The following is a 15,805-nucleotide window of genomic DNA, read 5'->3' as shown; positions in this document are numbered from 1 at the left end:
TCCCCTTGACAATTATTTGTGGGCTTCTCTTTCCCCGTGCCTGTTGGGACACCAGGTGGGGATTTACATCCTGGAGGCTTGCTTGGGACGGCCCGAATTCCTGAGCGAAGGAAATGGACGGATCAGGAAAGCCAATCATCTTCTGCAGAAACTGATGGAGCTCTTTTATGACTTCATCATCCCTGGTAACAGCCTTTCCTTGCCCGCAGAGACCATAGAATTGGAAGTAAAGTAGAAAGCAGGGATCATGAAAAGCAACTTAAAAATAGCTTGCAGTTTGCATTAATCAATTAAAGTGCTGTTGCACATAAATGTCATATCCCTAACCTTATGCATACATGCACGCACACACACACAAACAAACCCTTTATCTTGACAGCCAAATGAAGGTGCCTGACCCTGAACCCCGCCACGAGGACTGATAATTGTCATTGTTCCTTAGCGCTTAATCGATTACTTACAGCAGTTAATTCTGCAATTGACTCAGCTTGTCTCATTCAAAAATTAATGGATTATTTTAAGGTGAAAACAAAAAACAGCATATACTGTGGTTCTCCAGGCCCAGGGCTGGCTACCCCTAATGAATTTGAAAACCACAAAATCGTGTCGCTAGCATATCAAATGAGCCTGTTGAATGCTGTGCAGTGACTTTGGCAAGGCCTAACGAATAGCCAGAATTCAAGAGATGGCCTATAGTATGTTGCTAAGAAGCTCTGAATCAGGTTGCGGTGAGGCTCAGATAGCCTTGTGATATGGTATACATGGTCCAGCCTCTCCCTGTCCACAGAGGTCGTCGAGAATGAAGAAGAGGAGTGTGACACGGATCTGGAGCGGCAGAACGTGGAGGAGCTATACGACTACGTCAGACACCTCCACCAGGGAGAGGGCCAGGATCTGATCCGTGATGTCCAGCACGAGGCCCTCATACCCGTCCTCAGGCTCTACCAGTGCCAGGCCGTCAACTGGATGCTGAAGAGAGAGAGGTACAAGGACGAAGTCCCTCAAGGTAGGAACAATTGTTCGCTGTCCCTTTAAAAGGAGAAATTCTTTTAATATTACATTGCTCATTTGATGTGCAGGGTCAGTGCTTATATTATCCTTGACCAAGAATACATTGTGGCATGATTTGGGTATTTTCTTAGCGGATCCTTTACTCAAGCAACTTGGACACCTACTTTTTTAATGTCTATTTATAGAGCCAAATATTTACTGAAGCAGTTCAGGTTAAGGAGCTTACCCATGGATACAACAGCAGTGTCCCACTTGGGATATGTGTCTCACATTTTGTACATAAACCCAGTTCTAAAGCATTATACTTTGAGTCACTGTAGGGTAGTTTACAGAAGTGTGCCCTCGCAAAGGAGAACAGCCTGTGTTTATAGTGCTGACTGGGAGTCATCAGGGTGTGATAAAGAGGCAGTGCTATTGCCCCAATACTGCACAGTTGCTATCATTCTGCTGGCTCTGTGGAATGCTCGCACAAATACTGAAATAGCATTATGTAAACCTTAGTTTTTCCGTATACAGTGTAATCATGTTTGGTGTTGTTGGAAGGCTAATGTCATGGGGAACAAGTTGGTGTCTTTGGTCTAGTGCCGTCGCAAAACACACATAGTATCCTTGTAGGCTATACTAGCCAGAGGCACGTCTGCATATACCAAAATAGGTAGCGATTCGTTGAGAATTAAATTAACCTCTTAGCGCATTGCCCCTAGTGGTGGGCACGCCCGCGTGCCTAAATTACTAAACTCAAACATTCGGTGCTACTGCAACCAAAGTGTGAGATGAAAACAGAAACGCGTTGTTTCCGTTTCATTAGTAGACGATACATGACAACTATGCCGAAAACGGAGTTTCGCAGCCCCACCATTGTCGCTCCCGTCGTTCATTTAACACACACCCCCTCCCTGCAGTCTCATCTAAAAAACACCCCCCACCCTTGACATAATGGACAATATTGTCTATCTTGGCATTCATAAAAATATTCTTTCACCACTAAAAAATCGTATTCCGTCATAGCAACAAGATAAACCCGACAATAGCCCTAAGATATGCCTATACAGCAGTGAAAACGCTGCTCACTGAATAACGAAATAAACGAGAAAAAGTTTTTAAAAATGATACCATGTCATTCTACAGTCAATATCTGGGACTAAATATTGAATAAATATAAAACCTTACTGTTGGTTTTACGTGTAGAGATGTCCCTTTTGAGACTGCGTGGTCATATATTGTCTTGGACAATCGGTTTGGGAAATATAGGCGCATCTGTGACGCCTGGGTATCTTCCAAAATAGCTGTGCGTAACACCACACCTGTTGTTTACGGCGTCGTCGCCCTTTTTAGTACAGTCTGACTAGATTTACAATTCATTTATTCGGTAGGCGAGAGTATAAGCTTTCTAACGATGTATAACATGTCTAATTCTGCTTTCGGAATAGCGTTTTATAGGTCAGCGTAACAGAAAATATTCTTAGCATGGCATTCACTTACGCAATCTCACACTGTTAGCAGACAAATACGATGCACCTAACGAAACATGTTCAAGGATATTTCGTAATTTCTTGGAAAATACTATTATTATTGAGGACTTCTGAACATAGCTAAGCCATATGTTTGCTGATAGACCTAGCTGACATCGTTTTCTGGAGCAAAACAGAAGCGAATAGAACAATATAATTGATACTGTCTCTCTGTCTCTATCTACTGAACATAGAAGAGATTTCACCATTGCTATGTAAGTATTATCGTTCAAAATATTTCGGTTATATACGTTCTTTTTGAAATTGAGTATTTTTAAATAGGTTAGTGGTGTTATATAATGTAAATATTTCACACTGTAATGTAAGCGTTAGACGGAAGTGTAATAGTTTTTGTGAAGCATGCAACAGTGATGACGTCAGAGCTGGAACATTGCCAAAACGTGGTGGACGGGTGAAAATTGTTTTCATGTTGTCTCATCCCCATACAATAAAACATACGAGAGTACAGAGTATAGAAATACACACGAGTTAATTATTACACATTTAGGTACTGTACCGCATTGTGTGACAATGTTTTTGCATTATTTTTTTAATCTGATAGCAATGTTTCATCTTAAACCCTCATAAGGGGCTCATTTATATGCTTTATAATGGACAAAAAACATTTTATTCAATTTTGGAGAGATTTTGGATATGTTTCTGGACACCTAGCTATTTTAGACCACTGTACTGACTGAAAGCTTGTAATTCCCATTTGAAAATTATGCAACAGTGATTTTCTTGAGTCAAAACAGTTGATTTGTAGTGAAATACATGGATATGTTATGATTTACAGCAATGCATAATTTAGACATTTTGGATAGATTTGGAGATGCTGGGTACACTGCTTAGTTTTTGCTTCATACATCTATAGTAGTTCTACATATCCACCCTTAGATTTTATGAACTTGTGGTCAAGAAGTTTTTGACCTAGCACATGTATAGTTTAACCTCCTGCATATATTCAATCTCGCAGTATTTCATTGCGAACTTAAAAAGTGCAAATTTATTTTGGATTTTTTGTCAAAACAATTGCATTTGTGGCACTTTATTTCTTCCAAAATTATGAATATAAACTAATCTGTGTTAGTTTTGTAAATTGTACAAATGTCTTGCTTCATTTAAGCCATTTTTCAAGTCTCTGTGGTGTTCACGTCTGGAGTTATAAAGCTTTAAATAGGGTACCCCCTAAATGGGCAAGGATTGGCAAAATTTGGCTTGTTCCTTAAGAGGTTAATCCCGTTCCAGTAGCACCAATTAAAACTACATTTGTTCCTTTGCCACTCAGATACGTCTATGTCCGTGTGGTGTTTCTGAGGGGATTCTTACAGTTCCTCACGTGGGAGCACCAGTTCCTTGCTAAGCCTGCATTGCGCCAACCTCTGACACGGACCCTGTACAACAACTGATCAAGAAGCACAATAAGCTTTGTGCTAAAGATAAAAATGGTTGCAACTGTGCAGTATTTATCAAACCTTGCTGACTCCCTGTCAGCAACGTAAAAATAGCCTGTTCTCCTTTGGGGTGCTGATAAGGGGCACACTGTAAACCACCCTCCATCACCATTTTTTCCAAAGCAGTTTTCACACCTGCATTTCAGTCATTTCTCAGAGGTCAGTAGAACCTTTTTTGATTGCCTGTGTTAAAAAGTTATCACATTACACCTCTCCAGCCATCTGCATCGATAAGTTGCCACTTGATAATGATTGGCAACAGTGTTCGCACACTGTCGTGTGCTGCATGCAGTGTGCTAATTAGAATCAATGATGTGTGGCAGTACTATCATTTTATTGCATTGTGCTTTATTGTATTTTTTAAATATGTGGGAGGTCGCCCATCCTCATTGGAAGTTCATCTGTATCACCTGAAAAAAACTAGGCTAAATAAAATGATATTCATGATAATGAAATGGCTTGTAGCTGGGGTAGGCTAATAAAAATGAAATGGATTAAAATAGATTAACCGTAATTAGATGAAAATGTAAGGTTTAAATTTTGTGTCAAAGTCAACTTTTTGACATTATCCTTTGTCATTGATCGATGATGCTTGGTGTAAACTTGTCCGTATGAGGAGATTCATCTTTCTGTATTGATGGAGCTGGTTGGAACAGATGAGTATCATTTTGCTTTCTGTGCAATATTTAGAAAGATTTTCTCACTGAACTCTCCCAATGCCCCTGCAGTGTTATTTTCAGTCTTATAGTACGTCTCATGTATTCTGATTTCTCATCTCAAGCCAGTGGACCATTTCAGCGAGGCTTTTGCCATGTTCCACCCTTAGCGTGCGCTAATCCCATAAACCCTTGCTTCAAACAACTCCCTGAGCTGTGCCAGCACAGCAGTATTTAGTGAGAATACTGGAGTAGAAATTGAGGCACTAAGAATGTTATTATGCCGCAGAATACCAATTTCCCCATGTTTTGGTATCTGTGACCCCTGCGGTGTTTTTGGGCTCCTCAGCTGTGTAGCCCAGATTTCTGCTCGGCCAGCGCTTGAAACCTTTTCAGCAGCCTGCCACACATATTTCTGTTGAGAAATAAATATAATTTGGAGTTTTCCAGCTTTTCTGCTGGGCTGCTTGCACTCAAAAATGCTTTGGTCAAATTGTCGAGGATGTCTGTCCACTGCTATAAGCCCTCTTGTGCCCGGCTGGTAGATTCTTCGTCGCTATTGGTCTTCGTACACGATCACTGTTGTTGTTTTTTATTGGAAGCGTTGATCTAATGTTATTTTGTGTGCATGTATTCTGCAAACTGTGCAGAGTACTATATTGAATCTGTCTGTGTACAGCGTGCTAGGTGGATACTGGTACACTCAGTCGCTTAGACTTTCATTTGCAATTCCATCCATATTTACTTCATCTTCATGTGTTAGGCAAACAAACTGCTTTCATGGGGGTCACAATTAACCACTAATTATATGAGTCGTCAGGTGATTGTGCTTATGCCATGCCTACGAAGACACCATGAGGATATCAGGTGTAATGCAAGTTTAAATCCCTGTGGGTCACATGCTTTTTAAAAAATGGATTCTATTGAGCTACGGGGCTAAATGAATGGGTAATGTGAATTACAACACTTTTAAAGTTGCTTAGGGTAATGGGTTCTGCTAGGTAATGTAATTATATGGTTATATGTGGCATTTGTCAGAAATTACTTCTTTTATTTACATGAAATATAATTAATGGCATCGTAGTACTACTAGTAGTATAATATGAATCGTAATATCAATAATAATATATGCCATGTATAAACCTCATATACATAAATTTAAAAAAACATGTTCATAGTTAATGTAGGGTAAACGTCCCTATTAAGCCCACCAAATCCGCTTTTCAGACATTTTTAATGTATACTGCCCCAATTTAAGTGAGAACATTTTAGTTAAAATGAAAGTCTAATCTCTCATTTGAAGTGTCAATAATTCATTTATACCAATTTCTAATGTTATTATTGTTTAATTTGTCAAAATATGTCAAAAGTCTGGCATGGGCTTAATGGGTACCTAACGTACCCTTTAAGCCCATGGGTGTTCCAAATAAGCCCACTTCATGATTTGTTGATAAATAAATAAATATTTAAAAAATCTTAACAATACAAACTTGTTCTATTCAAATCTGTAATCTCTTAGCTCTCAATAGCTATTTTCATTTCGTCTCCACTCCTATCCTATGGCCTGTAAATGGCATTTGAAATAGGCATGACCAGCCTTTCTGCTGTGTTGTCAACACAGAAAAAGCTAAACTTACAACATGTCTTCTTTGGAATGTAGCCAAAAAACTATTTACGAACAAAATCAAAACTATAGTGGAAATTACTCTTCAATACTTCATCTTTAAATATGTGTTGTCATTTTGTCTGTATCTCTATCCTATGGTGTGCTGTTGGCATTTGAAATTGGCCAAAATTTCTGGTCCAGTCAGCTGGTTGAAAGTGCAGGTGTTTTTATGAAGATTTCTGAAGACCGACTGACTGAACGAAAAACAATTTCAGGTTCAATATTAATGTTCTAAGGATAGTAAATAAGTCAATTTCAGGATTTACAATTAAACAATAACTTTTCAAATGTTAATCACATTTAGGATAGTAGTTTGGGTAAAGATTTCCTCCCAACATGTGATCCACCCTGTACCTTATCATGTGCACATGATAAGCTACAGGGCGGATCACATGTTGGGAGGAAATAAAAAATCTTTATTATTATTTAAAGAAAAAAAAAAGATTTTCTGGAATTGTGCAGGCTACATGGACCCAAACGTATGCCAGACTGATTATTGGACATAACGGTGAATTGTAGAGTTAAACATTACAAGTACCTTGATCATTTCAGAGAAATCACTGCATTTCCTTTGGAGAGAGGTGGTCACACTGTGTGAAAAGAAGCTGTACTACAACCCATATACAGGCTGGTAAGATATATTGTGCAGCTGTTTTTTTTGTTTGTTTTGTTTGTTCTTAAATCAGTATGTATACACAGACAAAATCTATATTTACACAGTACAGAAACCTCATGAATCTAAATTGTGGTTTATCTGTCACTTTAATACTTCATTAGAAAACTGCATATTTTTAATAGTCTTCACAGATCTGTTTATTAGCATGAAACATCAAAATAATGATCTCTTCCTGTCTTGAGAAAAATGAAGGGAGCAGGGAGTGTTAGACGTTTCTGTAGATCAGGTTGTGATTCATGACCGCATCACAATAGGACCAACACCTGTTGAAATTTCAGTTCATAGTTCACTTGAACTGTACATCGTAAAGACTACATATGCACCATACACCATATGCTATCGTAGATATGATGACATGGTACCTGTACTAAACCAGTTATGATATTGTGCTGGCCTTTCAGCTTACAGTGTGATCAATCTCACAAAACTGATATAATGTATGCCGCATGTAATGCTTTATGGTGCATTGTTCAAGTGAAGTGTTATCAATATTACCTTTAAAATGAAATAGATGCATCAAATGGATATATTCAGTAAAGAAATGTGTGTGCTTTTATATAGAGGGTCTGCCATGTTTGTGTGTGTGTGTGTGAGTGAGTGTGAGAGAGAGAGACTAATTAATAATCAGATTGTTGCGTGATAATTTGTATGTACGTGTGCGTTAAATTACTTTTATTTTTGTTCAGACAGCTTTCTTGTGGTTGCATGGTGTTCATCACCGTATGGCTTAAGAGAGTTATCTACTATCCGCCTCTACCTCCCCAATGCAGTCTGATCAGAGAGTTCCCCCTGGCAGGGGTGGACTGGCCAGGTGGGATCTTGGCGGATGAGATGGGCCTGGGCAAGACAGTGGAGGTTCTGGCTCTGATCCTGTTCAATACGCGCCAGGGCCTGGACCAGGGCGGCCTCACACTTCCTGCGGTGAGGAAGCCCCTCCCCCTCCCACTCTCACCGCTCGCCCCCACTAACATGGCCGTTTACACTGGGAGGTGCAGAAAAGCTGCTGTGGTATAATGCGCAGGCTTTATCAGTGAGGATAAGGAGAAATGGCTCCTGCACACTGCTGTTGTTATCGATTGTGCTGGTTTATATTACGGTCACCAAGGCAGTGTTTGTGTGGTCCAAAATTATACAATACAATTCTAATAAAATATACTATTTCTCCTTCATGTTTACTTTACCTGTGTAACAGTTTTATACGTGTGCACATCCTGCCTTCAATCCTTGCGGTTATTTTGCTTTTGTGTTCACAGGGACAGTCGGTTAACTATTTTGTCCCCCCTCCACTGAGAGAAAGAGAGAGAAGAGATTATTTCAAGCAGGAGATAAGACCAAAAGAGAAGGTGTCCTATCCTGGTAAGTGCTGCAGATTCGGGGTTACAGTTTTGTGATCTGGGTCTGTCATGTTCTGGTTTGAAAAACAGCTTTGCAGCAGGTGGTGATGGGAGACCCATTTAATTTTTTGAACGAGAAATTGTGTGAACAATGTTTTACTGATTTTTATCTACGTAAATGCTGAAAATGACTATTCATTAATGTGTCCAATTGATTTGCTGATCCCTAGGACTAATCTTAAAAGCTTTTATCACGCTCCTATGCTCCCACGCTTCTTTTTAAAATATAGAAGTCTTATAGCAACGTTGTTTAGAAAGTCTTCTAGAGCTGTTCTTAAAATGATTGGTGCCTTTACAAACTTTTACTATCAACAAGCTTGTATGACTAATTAGAGCTTAAATTTCATATGAAGTCTCTTGGGGATGTGTCCAAAAGTTTTAGAAAATAAGCTGTAGGCTAAATTTATATTCATGTCCTAGACCCACATTTTTTCATTAGACCTTATCCTGGGCTGGTTCCTGTTTTAAATTCCTGGTATGCTCAACCACAGACTCTTGGAGTAAAAGTTTTTTTTTAAATGCACACAGCTGTACGTGTGATGCTTCTCGCTGCTATAAAGGAGATGAGGGTCGGGAAGGGTGCCTCTGTGAATGCCATTTTCACCTACATCCGCACCACGTACAACTACGACCTGCTGAAGAACCGCACCCACATCAAGAAGACCTTGGCCAAGCTCATCAAGGAGGAGATGGTGGACCAGGTCAAAGGCCGTGGGCTGGCAGGGTCATTCAAGCTCGGGAAGAAATACAAAGATAAAAATAAAAGGATGAGCGCTGCGAAACCTGTATGTATTTTTCTTCTCCTCTCGTTGTGTCTGCATGAGAGAGGGGTGAAGGATAGAGAGGGATATTTGGAATGATTGGATGTGGTCAAGCAATTGCTTGAATTGCTTTCAAGTCTAGTCCCTGCATTCGTGAAGCATGTCAGAGGAGGACTGCTGTGTACAATTAGGATTTCAGTGTTCAAATCCTAACCTTATCCCATATGAGCCAAAGTACATAACTGATTTAAAATCAACATTCCTCCTGTTTTAAGTCTTGTAAATATAGGCCTCGCTCTTTGAACATTGTACCATGGTGCAGAGCTGCAGTTTCTCAATTCTGGCACATCTCTTGTCACATTTCACTAGAAGTCTTCCAACGCAGATGGCGGGCACAGACGGAGAACCCGCAGGAGCTCGGGGCCGGGGAAAGAGTCTGCGGCGGACTCTGAGACCACAGGGGGGCGCTCTATTGAACCTGAACCGGATGCCGTCCACAGCTCCGCCCCGCCTGGCTCCTCTGTGGGAGAGAGTGACTACTGCTCAAAAGACATGCGCTTGCAGGAAGAGCAAGGTGGGGATGAAGCACACATCCATGCTCAGGACTGCCAGCACGCCAGTGATCTAGCAGTTGGGACACAGGACCCAGCCGTCAGAGCCAACAATGGTCTGTGTCCCACCTCTGTGAGGGAAAGTGAACCCGAGGTAAAGTGTCCCCCAGAGGAGATTTTGGGGAGCCCCCCATGCCTCGAAGAGGGTGTGCCTTCTGTACGAACCTCTATGGTCCTCCCCTTTAACACTCCGGACTACCGCTTTGAGTGTATCTGTGGGGAGCTGGGCCTAGTGGACTACAAGGCACGCGTGCAGTGCCTGAACTGCCTGCTTTGGCAGCACGCCGAGTGCGTCGGCTACAAGGAGGAGAGCTTGGGCACCACGCCCTTCTACTGCCCCCACTGCCTGGTAGCTATGAAGCCCGTGCCCACGGGCGCCACCCTGATCATCTCTCCAAGCTCCATCTGCCACCAATGGGTGGAGGAGATCAACCGCCATGTTCGCTGTTCCTCCCTGCGAGTCCTGGTGAGGCTTCGGTTGAGCTCTGAAAGTGATACTGTCACTTGCTTCCCTTTTGTAATTTACAGCAGGAGTACTAGCACAATTAAATGAGCTTGATTGTGGCACATTTTATTGCAGCTGCAGTTACAATAAGAGCTGAAGTAAAAATGTAAGAAATTGGTTGGGGGCTAATTTTGAGGCTTGGGCTAGGGGTAGACGATGTTGACAAAAACCCATGTTGTGATTTGTTTTTGCATATATTTGGGCATACACAATATAGCAGGATTTTATGTTCATTTTGAGTCTGAATTTATATCCAGTAATCTAAACTCTCTCAGATTGAAGGTGAAGCCTGCCTCTCGGAACTGTGGGGCTATTTTTAAATTCTGAGCCTCACATTAATAAGGTAGAACAATCTTGCTACCTTATATCAGCTCAGGGACATAGCTAAGATTGTTTATCTTTTTCTGTCACTGAAAAAGTAATTTTTCTTCTCGATTAGTTTACTGCAATTCTCTACACGCTGGCTTAAGCAGTTATTTAAGAGCAGTAAAAGGACACACATCACCCCAATCCTTGCTGTATTCCACTGGCTTTCGGCTATTTTTTAAAATTCATTTAAAATTTGTATTAATTACTTTTTACGTTAAAGATTTGCCCACCTTTCCCCCCTACCTATATTTCTGAGCTTTTCGTGCCCTATACTGTACTTCTGGGAGATTACTCAGGTTTTCACAGCGTGTTCCGGACTTGAAACTAAAAGTGAGAGAGCCTTCTGTGAGGCCCCCCAAGCTCTGGAATTTGTTGTGTTATGTTTCTGTTTAATGTTATTTTAATGTGGTCTTTTAAGTCCATGTCAATTGTACTGTACAATTATAATTTATTTATATAATTATATAATTTATAATTTGTACTATAGGCCCTACTTAGTAAAGTTATTGTTTAAGTTATTATGATATTGCAGATGTTGCCATCAAATGCTAAGACTAGGACTTAGAGCAGACAGTCCTGATCCTGGAACAGTAATCCTTTTCAAGGATACGGAGGCCATTTTTATTTTGCTTTGTTTTGGGTGTCGTTTTTATGGGTCCTTGAATTTGGGGTAAGCGCACCTCGAAAGGACTTTGACTTGTGCCCTGAATTTATTTAATTTGGTAACTGTGGAAACCCTGACCGTTTGTTTCCTGCTGTGGTACCAGGTGTACCAAGGCGTGAAGAAACACGGGTTCATCCAGCCCCATGTCCTGGCCAAGCAGGACGTAGTCATCACCACCTACGATGTGCTCCGCTCCGAACTTAACTACGTGGACATTCCGCACAGCAACAGCGAGGATGGTCGCCGCTTCCGTAACCAGAAGCGCTACATGGCCGTGCCCAGCCCTCTGGTGGCTGTGGAGTGGTGGCGCGTTTGTCTGGATGAGGCACAGATGGTGGAGTGCACCACCGCCAAGGTCAGGCTCCGGCCCCTTAAGGCTCCGCACACAGAAAAAGCAACTCACCACCAATCAGAATGAAGGTTTTCTGTTTCTGTGTTGCGTGAAGCCTCTCAACGTGTTTTTGTCTCCCCCTAGGCTGCAGAAATGGCATTGCGCCTCACCTCCATCAACCGCTGGTGTGTTAGTGGTACTCCAGTGCAGAGAGGCCTGGAAGGTGAGTTGGAGGGCAGCTGTCTTTCTCTTAATTAAAGGCACTTCATTAAATTAAATTGGCATGATTTAATTGGTTGAAGGGTTTATTGATTATTAGAAAGACCTTCTCACAAAGCTCCCTTTTTATCTCACCACACTTTCATCTTTCATCAGAAAGTCAAGCACTATTGCACATACTATTGATCGCAGGATTGGATCATGCTAGAAACACCACGATTCGCAACAGAATTAGAAAGAACTGCTTTTGAAGTATATGCACTCCAAATGTAAAATTAATCGTGTGTCCTAGGCAGCTTAAGGTCTTGGTGGTTATCTTGATCATTGGAGAAAGTTTAAGCAAACACTTGGTACAATTAATCTGTATTCGTAGTATTGTATATGTGTGTGTTCATGCACAAAAACTTATCTATATTTTAAATGTACATTGTTTTTCTTGTGTATAATTCTCCCGTGTGTATATTCTGTTCAGTAACTTTATGTGTATTAGGTCTTTGTACAAGGCTTGTCGGAAATTAGTAATGGTTTGCAGGGCTCCAATGGTCTCAGTAGGTAGGACACCCTGCTTAAATAAAGCTTAAATAAAATTTGAATGACTGAGCTGTATCGGGACATTTTTTCCCTGTCTTTGTACTCCCCAGATCTATATGGGCTTGTTTTGTTCCTGGGGCTGGACCCATACTGGGTGAAGTACTGGTGGGACCAGCTGCTGTACCGGCCATATCGCAGAGGAAACACTGAGCCTCTGTACCACCTGATTGGCCAGCTCCTGTGGCGGTCTGCTAAAAAAGACGTCATTGATCAGGTATGGTGATAAATGTATGAACTGATTTAACACTGCAATCATTTACATTATCTTAATTATATATATATATATATATATATATATATATATATATATATATATATATATATATATATATATATATATACGCATATATATTTTGATAAATATATATTAATTTACTTTTATTTTTGTGGCAGATTCTTATCCTGTCTTTCTTTTTTAAGACCAAGGTAACACAAATTTGTAAATGTAGAAAAAGTGGTTTAAATTCAATATGAGCCTTTGCAAACAAATATAATATTATCACAGAGGTCTTTGTTTCAGTTGCGGTGTTCAGAATCTATACGAGTTGCAAACTCTGATATGCTGTATACAATATTGTCGATATCCTGAGTTGTCTGGTTTGAAGTTCTGTTATTAATAAATTGTGGTTTTCTCCTGCTCTTCTCCAGATTCAAATTCCTCCGCAAACCGAGGAGGTCCACTGGCTAAACTTCTCACCGGTCGAGGGCCACTTCTACCATCGGCAGCACGAGGTCTGCTCCCAGGATGCCCTGGTGAAGCTGAGGAAGATCTCTGACTGGTCCCTGAAGCTGGGCAGTCTGGACCGCCGCACGGTCAACACCATCCTGTACCCGCTGCTGCGGCTGCGCCAGGCCTGCTGCCACCCGCAGGCAGTGAGGGGCGAGTTCCTGCCCTTCCAGAAGAGGTGAGCCCTGCTGGGTCCTGCTGAACACACTGTCCTGCTCTGCTGAGCACACTGCCCTGCCCTGCCCTGTGCACTATCCTGCCCTACTGAACACACTGTCCTGTCCTGCTGAACACACTGTCCTGCTCTGCTGAGCACACTGTCCTGCCCTGCTGAACACACTGTCCTGCCCTGCTGAACACACTGTCCTGCTCTGCTGAAAACACTGTCCTGCCCTGCTGAACACACTGTCCTGCTCTGCTGAGCACACTGTCCTGCCCTGCTGAGCACACTTTCCTGCCCTGTGCACTGTCCTGCCCTGCTGAACACACTGTCCTGCCCTGTGCACTATCCTGCCCTGCTGAACACACTGTCCTGTCCTGTGCACTGTCCTGCCCTGCTGAGCACACTGTCCTGCCCTGTGCACTATCCTGCCCTGCTGAACACACTGTCCTGTCCTGTGCACTGTCCTGCCCTGCTGACCACACTGTCCTGCCCTGCTGAGCACACTTTCCTGCCCTGTGCACTGTCTTGCCCTGCTGAACACACTGTCCTGTCCTGCTGTGCTTGGCACAGAGCCACTGGTGCAATCCTTGACGATGTGGTCTGTAGCCACTGGTGCGTCATCGTTCTATAATTATCTGCCATAACTTCATAATGGTATGCTATACTTCCATAACCATACATTACAGAATTGTATTTTATAGTAATGTGCCATAGTTTCACGATGTTCAGTATTTCCATAGTAGCCAGTCATAATGATACACTATACTCTCAGAGTGGAGCACCATGTCTCCTTAACAGTCTACTACATGTTTGTAATGGTTCACCCTGATTTCATATTAGTGCGTAATTGTCATTCATCTGACCTGTTCCTATACAACAGTGAAAAAACCTCCAAATAATCATATTTACAGATCAATGTTATAATTGCTGGTTCCTGTAGGCATAATACTATTGTTGGTCTCCATAACAGAGGTCATATTATTGCGTGTGGTTGTCTGTGACCCCTGTAGCACCATGACAATGGAGGAGCTGCTGAAGTCTCTGCAGAAGAAGTGCAGAGTTGAGTGTGAGGAGGCACACCGACAGCTGGTGTGTGCTCTCAACGGTCTGGCGGGAATCCACATCATCAGAGGTACAGAGATGCTAGCATGTCTCTCGGCTTCAGGGCATTCTCAATTCAACGTCCTTTAAAAGTCTAATTTCTAAAGGAGTTGTTTCCAGTGCGCGTGAGTGCTACGATGTTTATGTCAGTGGACGGTGCAGTGATATTAAGGTGATGTACGAACATTCTGTTTAGCCGTGGTATATCATAGCGGCACTGCTGGGGATAGTGAAGTAGGGATAACATGGTTGTGATGTAACCTTGGTCTTATAAGAGAAACAGAGTGGTGCTTCACCAGTCACAGACTGGGCATGTTGACAACAACCAATGAAACAACATTGTTTGTGATCAGTGGGCACTTTCTGATTATGTCCTGGTCATTTCTATGGGGATCCTGAAGGATAGTTTGGAAGTATCCACCAATCACTTGTTGCCACTGTTTTATTGGTTGCACTCAATGTACTCCATGATTGGTGGAGCTCTTCTCTGTAGTTACATATAAAATCATATCACAGTTATCCAAATATTCTCACTGTATCATGGCAATGAGGTGATGTGATAATGTACTGGCTTACAAAAACTTGTGAAAGATGATATACAGCATAGCATTATGTCATCACATTACTATTTAGCAGGAAAAGCTAAACTGACATCGTTCTGTGCGACAATATCTAAATATAATGCTATTGCAATTAAAGATGGATTTCACTTTGGTGTAGCACAAGTAGTTTTCTGGAGGCTACCCCACTGTATTTGCATAACATCAATATTAGAAACATCAGCTGTCTCTGCTGAACGTTAACAGCATCACCATTCCTCCAGGTTTGCAGGCTCCCAATTCACTCCCATTCATTTGCTGAAATTAAGTTTAGCAACTTCTTTCATATCTTTTAAAGTTATTTTGCAAAACATGCTTTGGTCCAAGTTTTGTGAAATTCAGTCAAAGCCTCTTGGAAGAGCAATTTAAAAATAATTTTATCATTCCATTTATTATCAGTGTGTATTAGGTTATTAACAGAGCACCTTTATAAGAACCCATTTTCTGTGCATCATCTGTGCATCACGCTGCAGTGGTGACATTTTTTCAACTAAATTAAATTGCAACATATTGTGCTTCCTATATCAAGATTTTGAGTGCGTGGTTCAAGCAATCTACAAGGCTGTCATCATGTTGGTCATTCCTACTCTTAGCCATAGGCTCCTAGCATTCAATTGTCATTTTAATGTGCATTTTTGCACCTATGGAAAACACCATTATTGAAGCGACACTCTGTACTGTACCTGTTTTACGTACGTACGTGTACTTACGTACTATCAATGGCGTAGCAACCTTTTCTCTTTAAGTCTGATAATTACAGTTCTAAGCCCAGTTCATATCAAAGATAAAATGAAAG

At 41.5% G+C, this 15,805-nt stretch overlaps 1 protein-coding gene across 6 annotated transcripts in view; it reads left to right on the top strand.

Annotated features, from left to right (window-relative positions):
- The window catches only part of shprh (SNF2 histone linker PHD RING helicase), a 40,150-nt gene that overhangs the window by 2,761 nt on the left and 21,584 nt on the right, over positions 1-15,805 (top strand). For 4 of the 6 annotated variants that reach the window (XM_035432711.1, XM_035432721.1, XM_035432689.1 and 1 more), the window contains exons 4-15: positions 56-185; positions 788-1,006; positions 6,851-6,929; positions 7,745-7,895; positions 8,228-8,330; positions 8,897-9,153; positions 9,499-10,206; positions 11,382-11,633; positions 11,754-11,832; positions 12,470-12,633; positions 13,068-13,324; positions 14,320-14,441. In XM_035432711.1, the coding sequence (XP_035288602.1) occupies positions 56-185; positions 788-1,006; positions 6,851-6,929; positions 7,745-7,895; positions 8,228-8,330; positions 8,897-9,153; positions 9,499-10,206; positions 11,382-11,633; positions 11,754-11,832; positions 12,470-12,633; positions 13,068-13,324; positions 14,320-14,441 (2,521 nt within the window). Of the gene's footprint in view, positions 1-55; positions 186-787; positions 1,007-6,850; positions 6,930-7,660; positions 7,896-8,227; positions 8,331-8,896; positions 9,154-9,498; positions 10,207-11,381; positions 11,634-11,753; positions 11,833-12,469; positions 12,634-13,067; positions 13,325-14,319; positions 14,442-15,805 lie in introns of those variants that run through there. The other 2 variants (XM_035432730.1, XM_035432737.1) reach the window with 2 other exon arrangements.

Source organism: Anguilla anguilla, chromosome 1, assembly GCF_013347855.1.
Source record: "Anguilla anguilla isolate fAngAng1 chromosome 1, fAngAng1.pri, whole genome shotgun sequence".
In the NCBI taxonomy this organism is placed as follows: Eukaryota; Metazoa; Chordata; class Actinopteri; order Anguilliformes; family Anguillidae; genus Anguilla; species Anguilla anguilla.
This window is presented reverse-complemented; position numbering and strand designations above follow the sequence as displayed.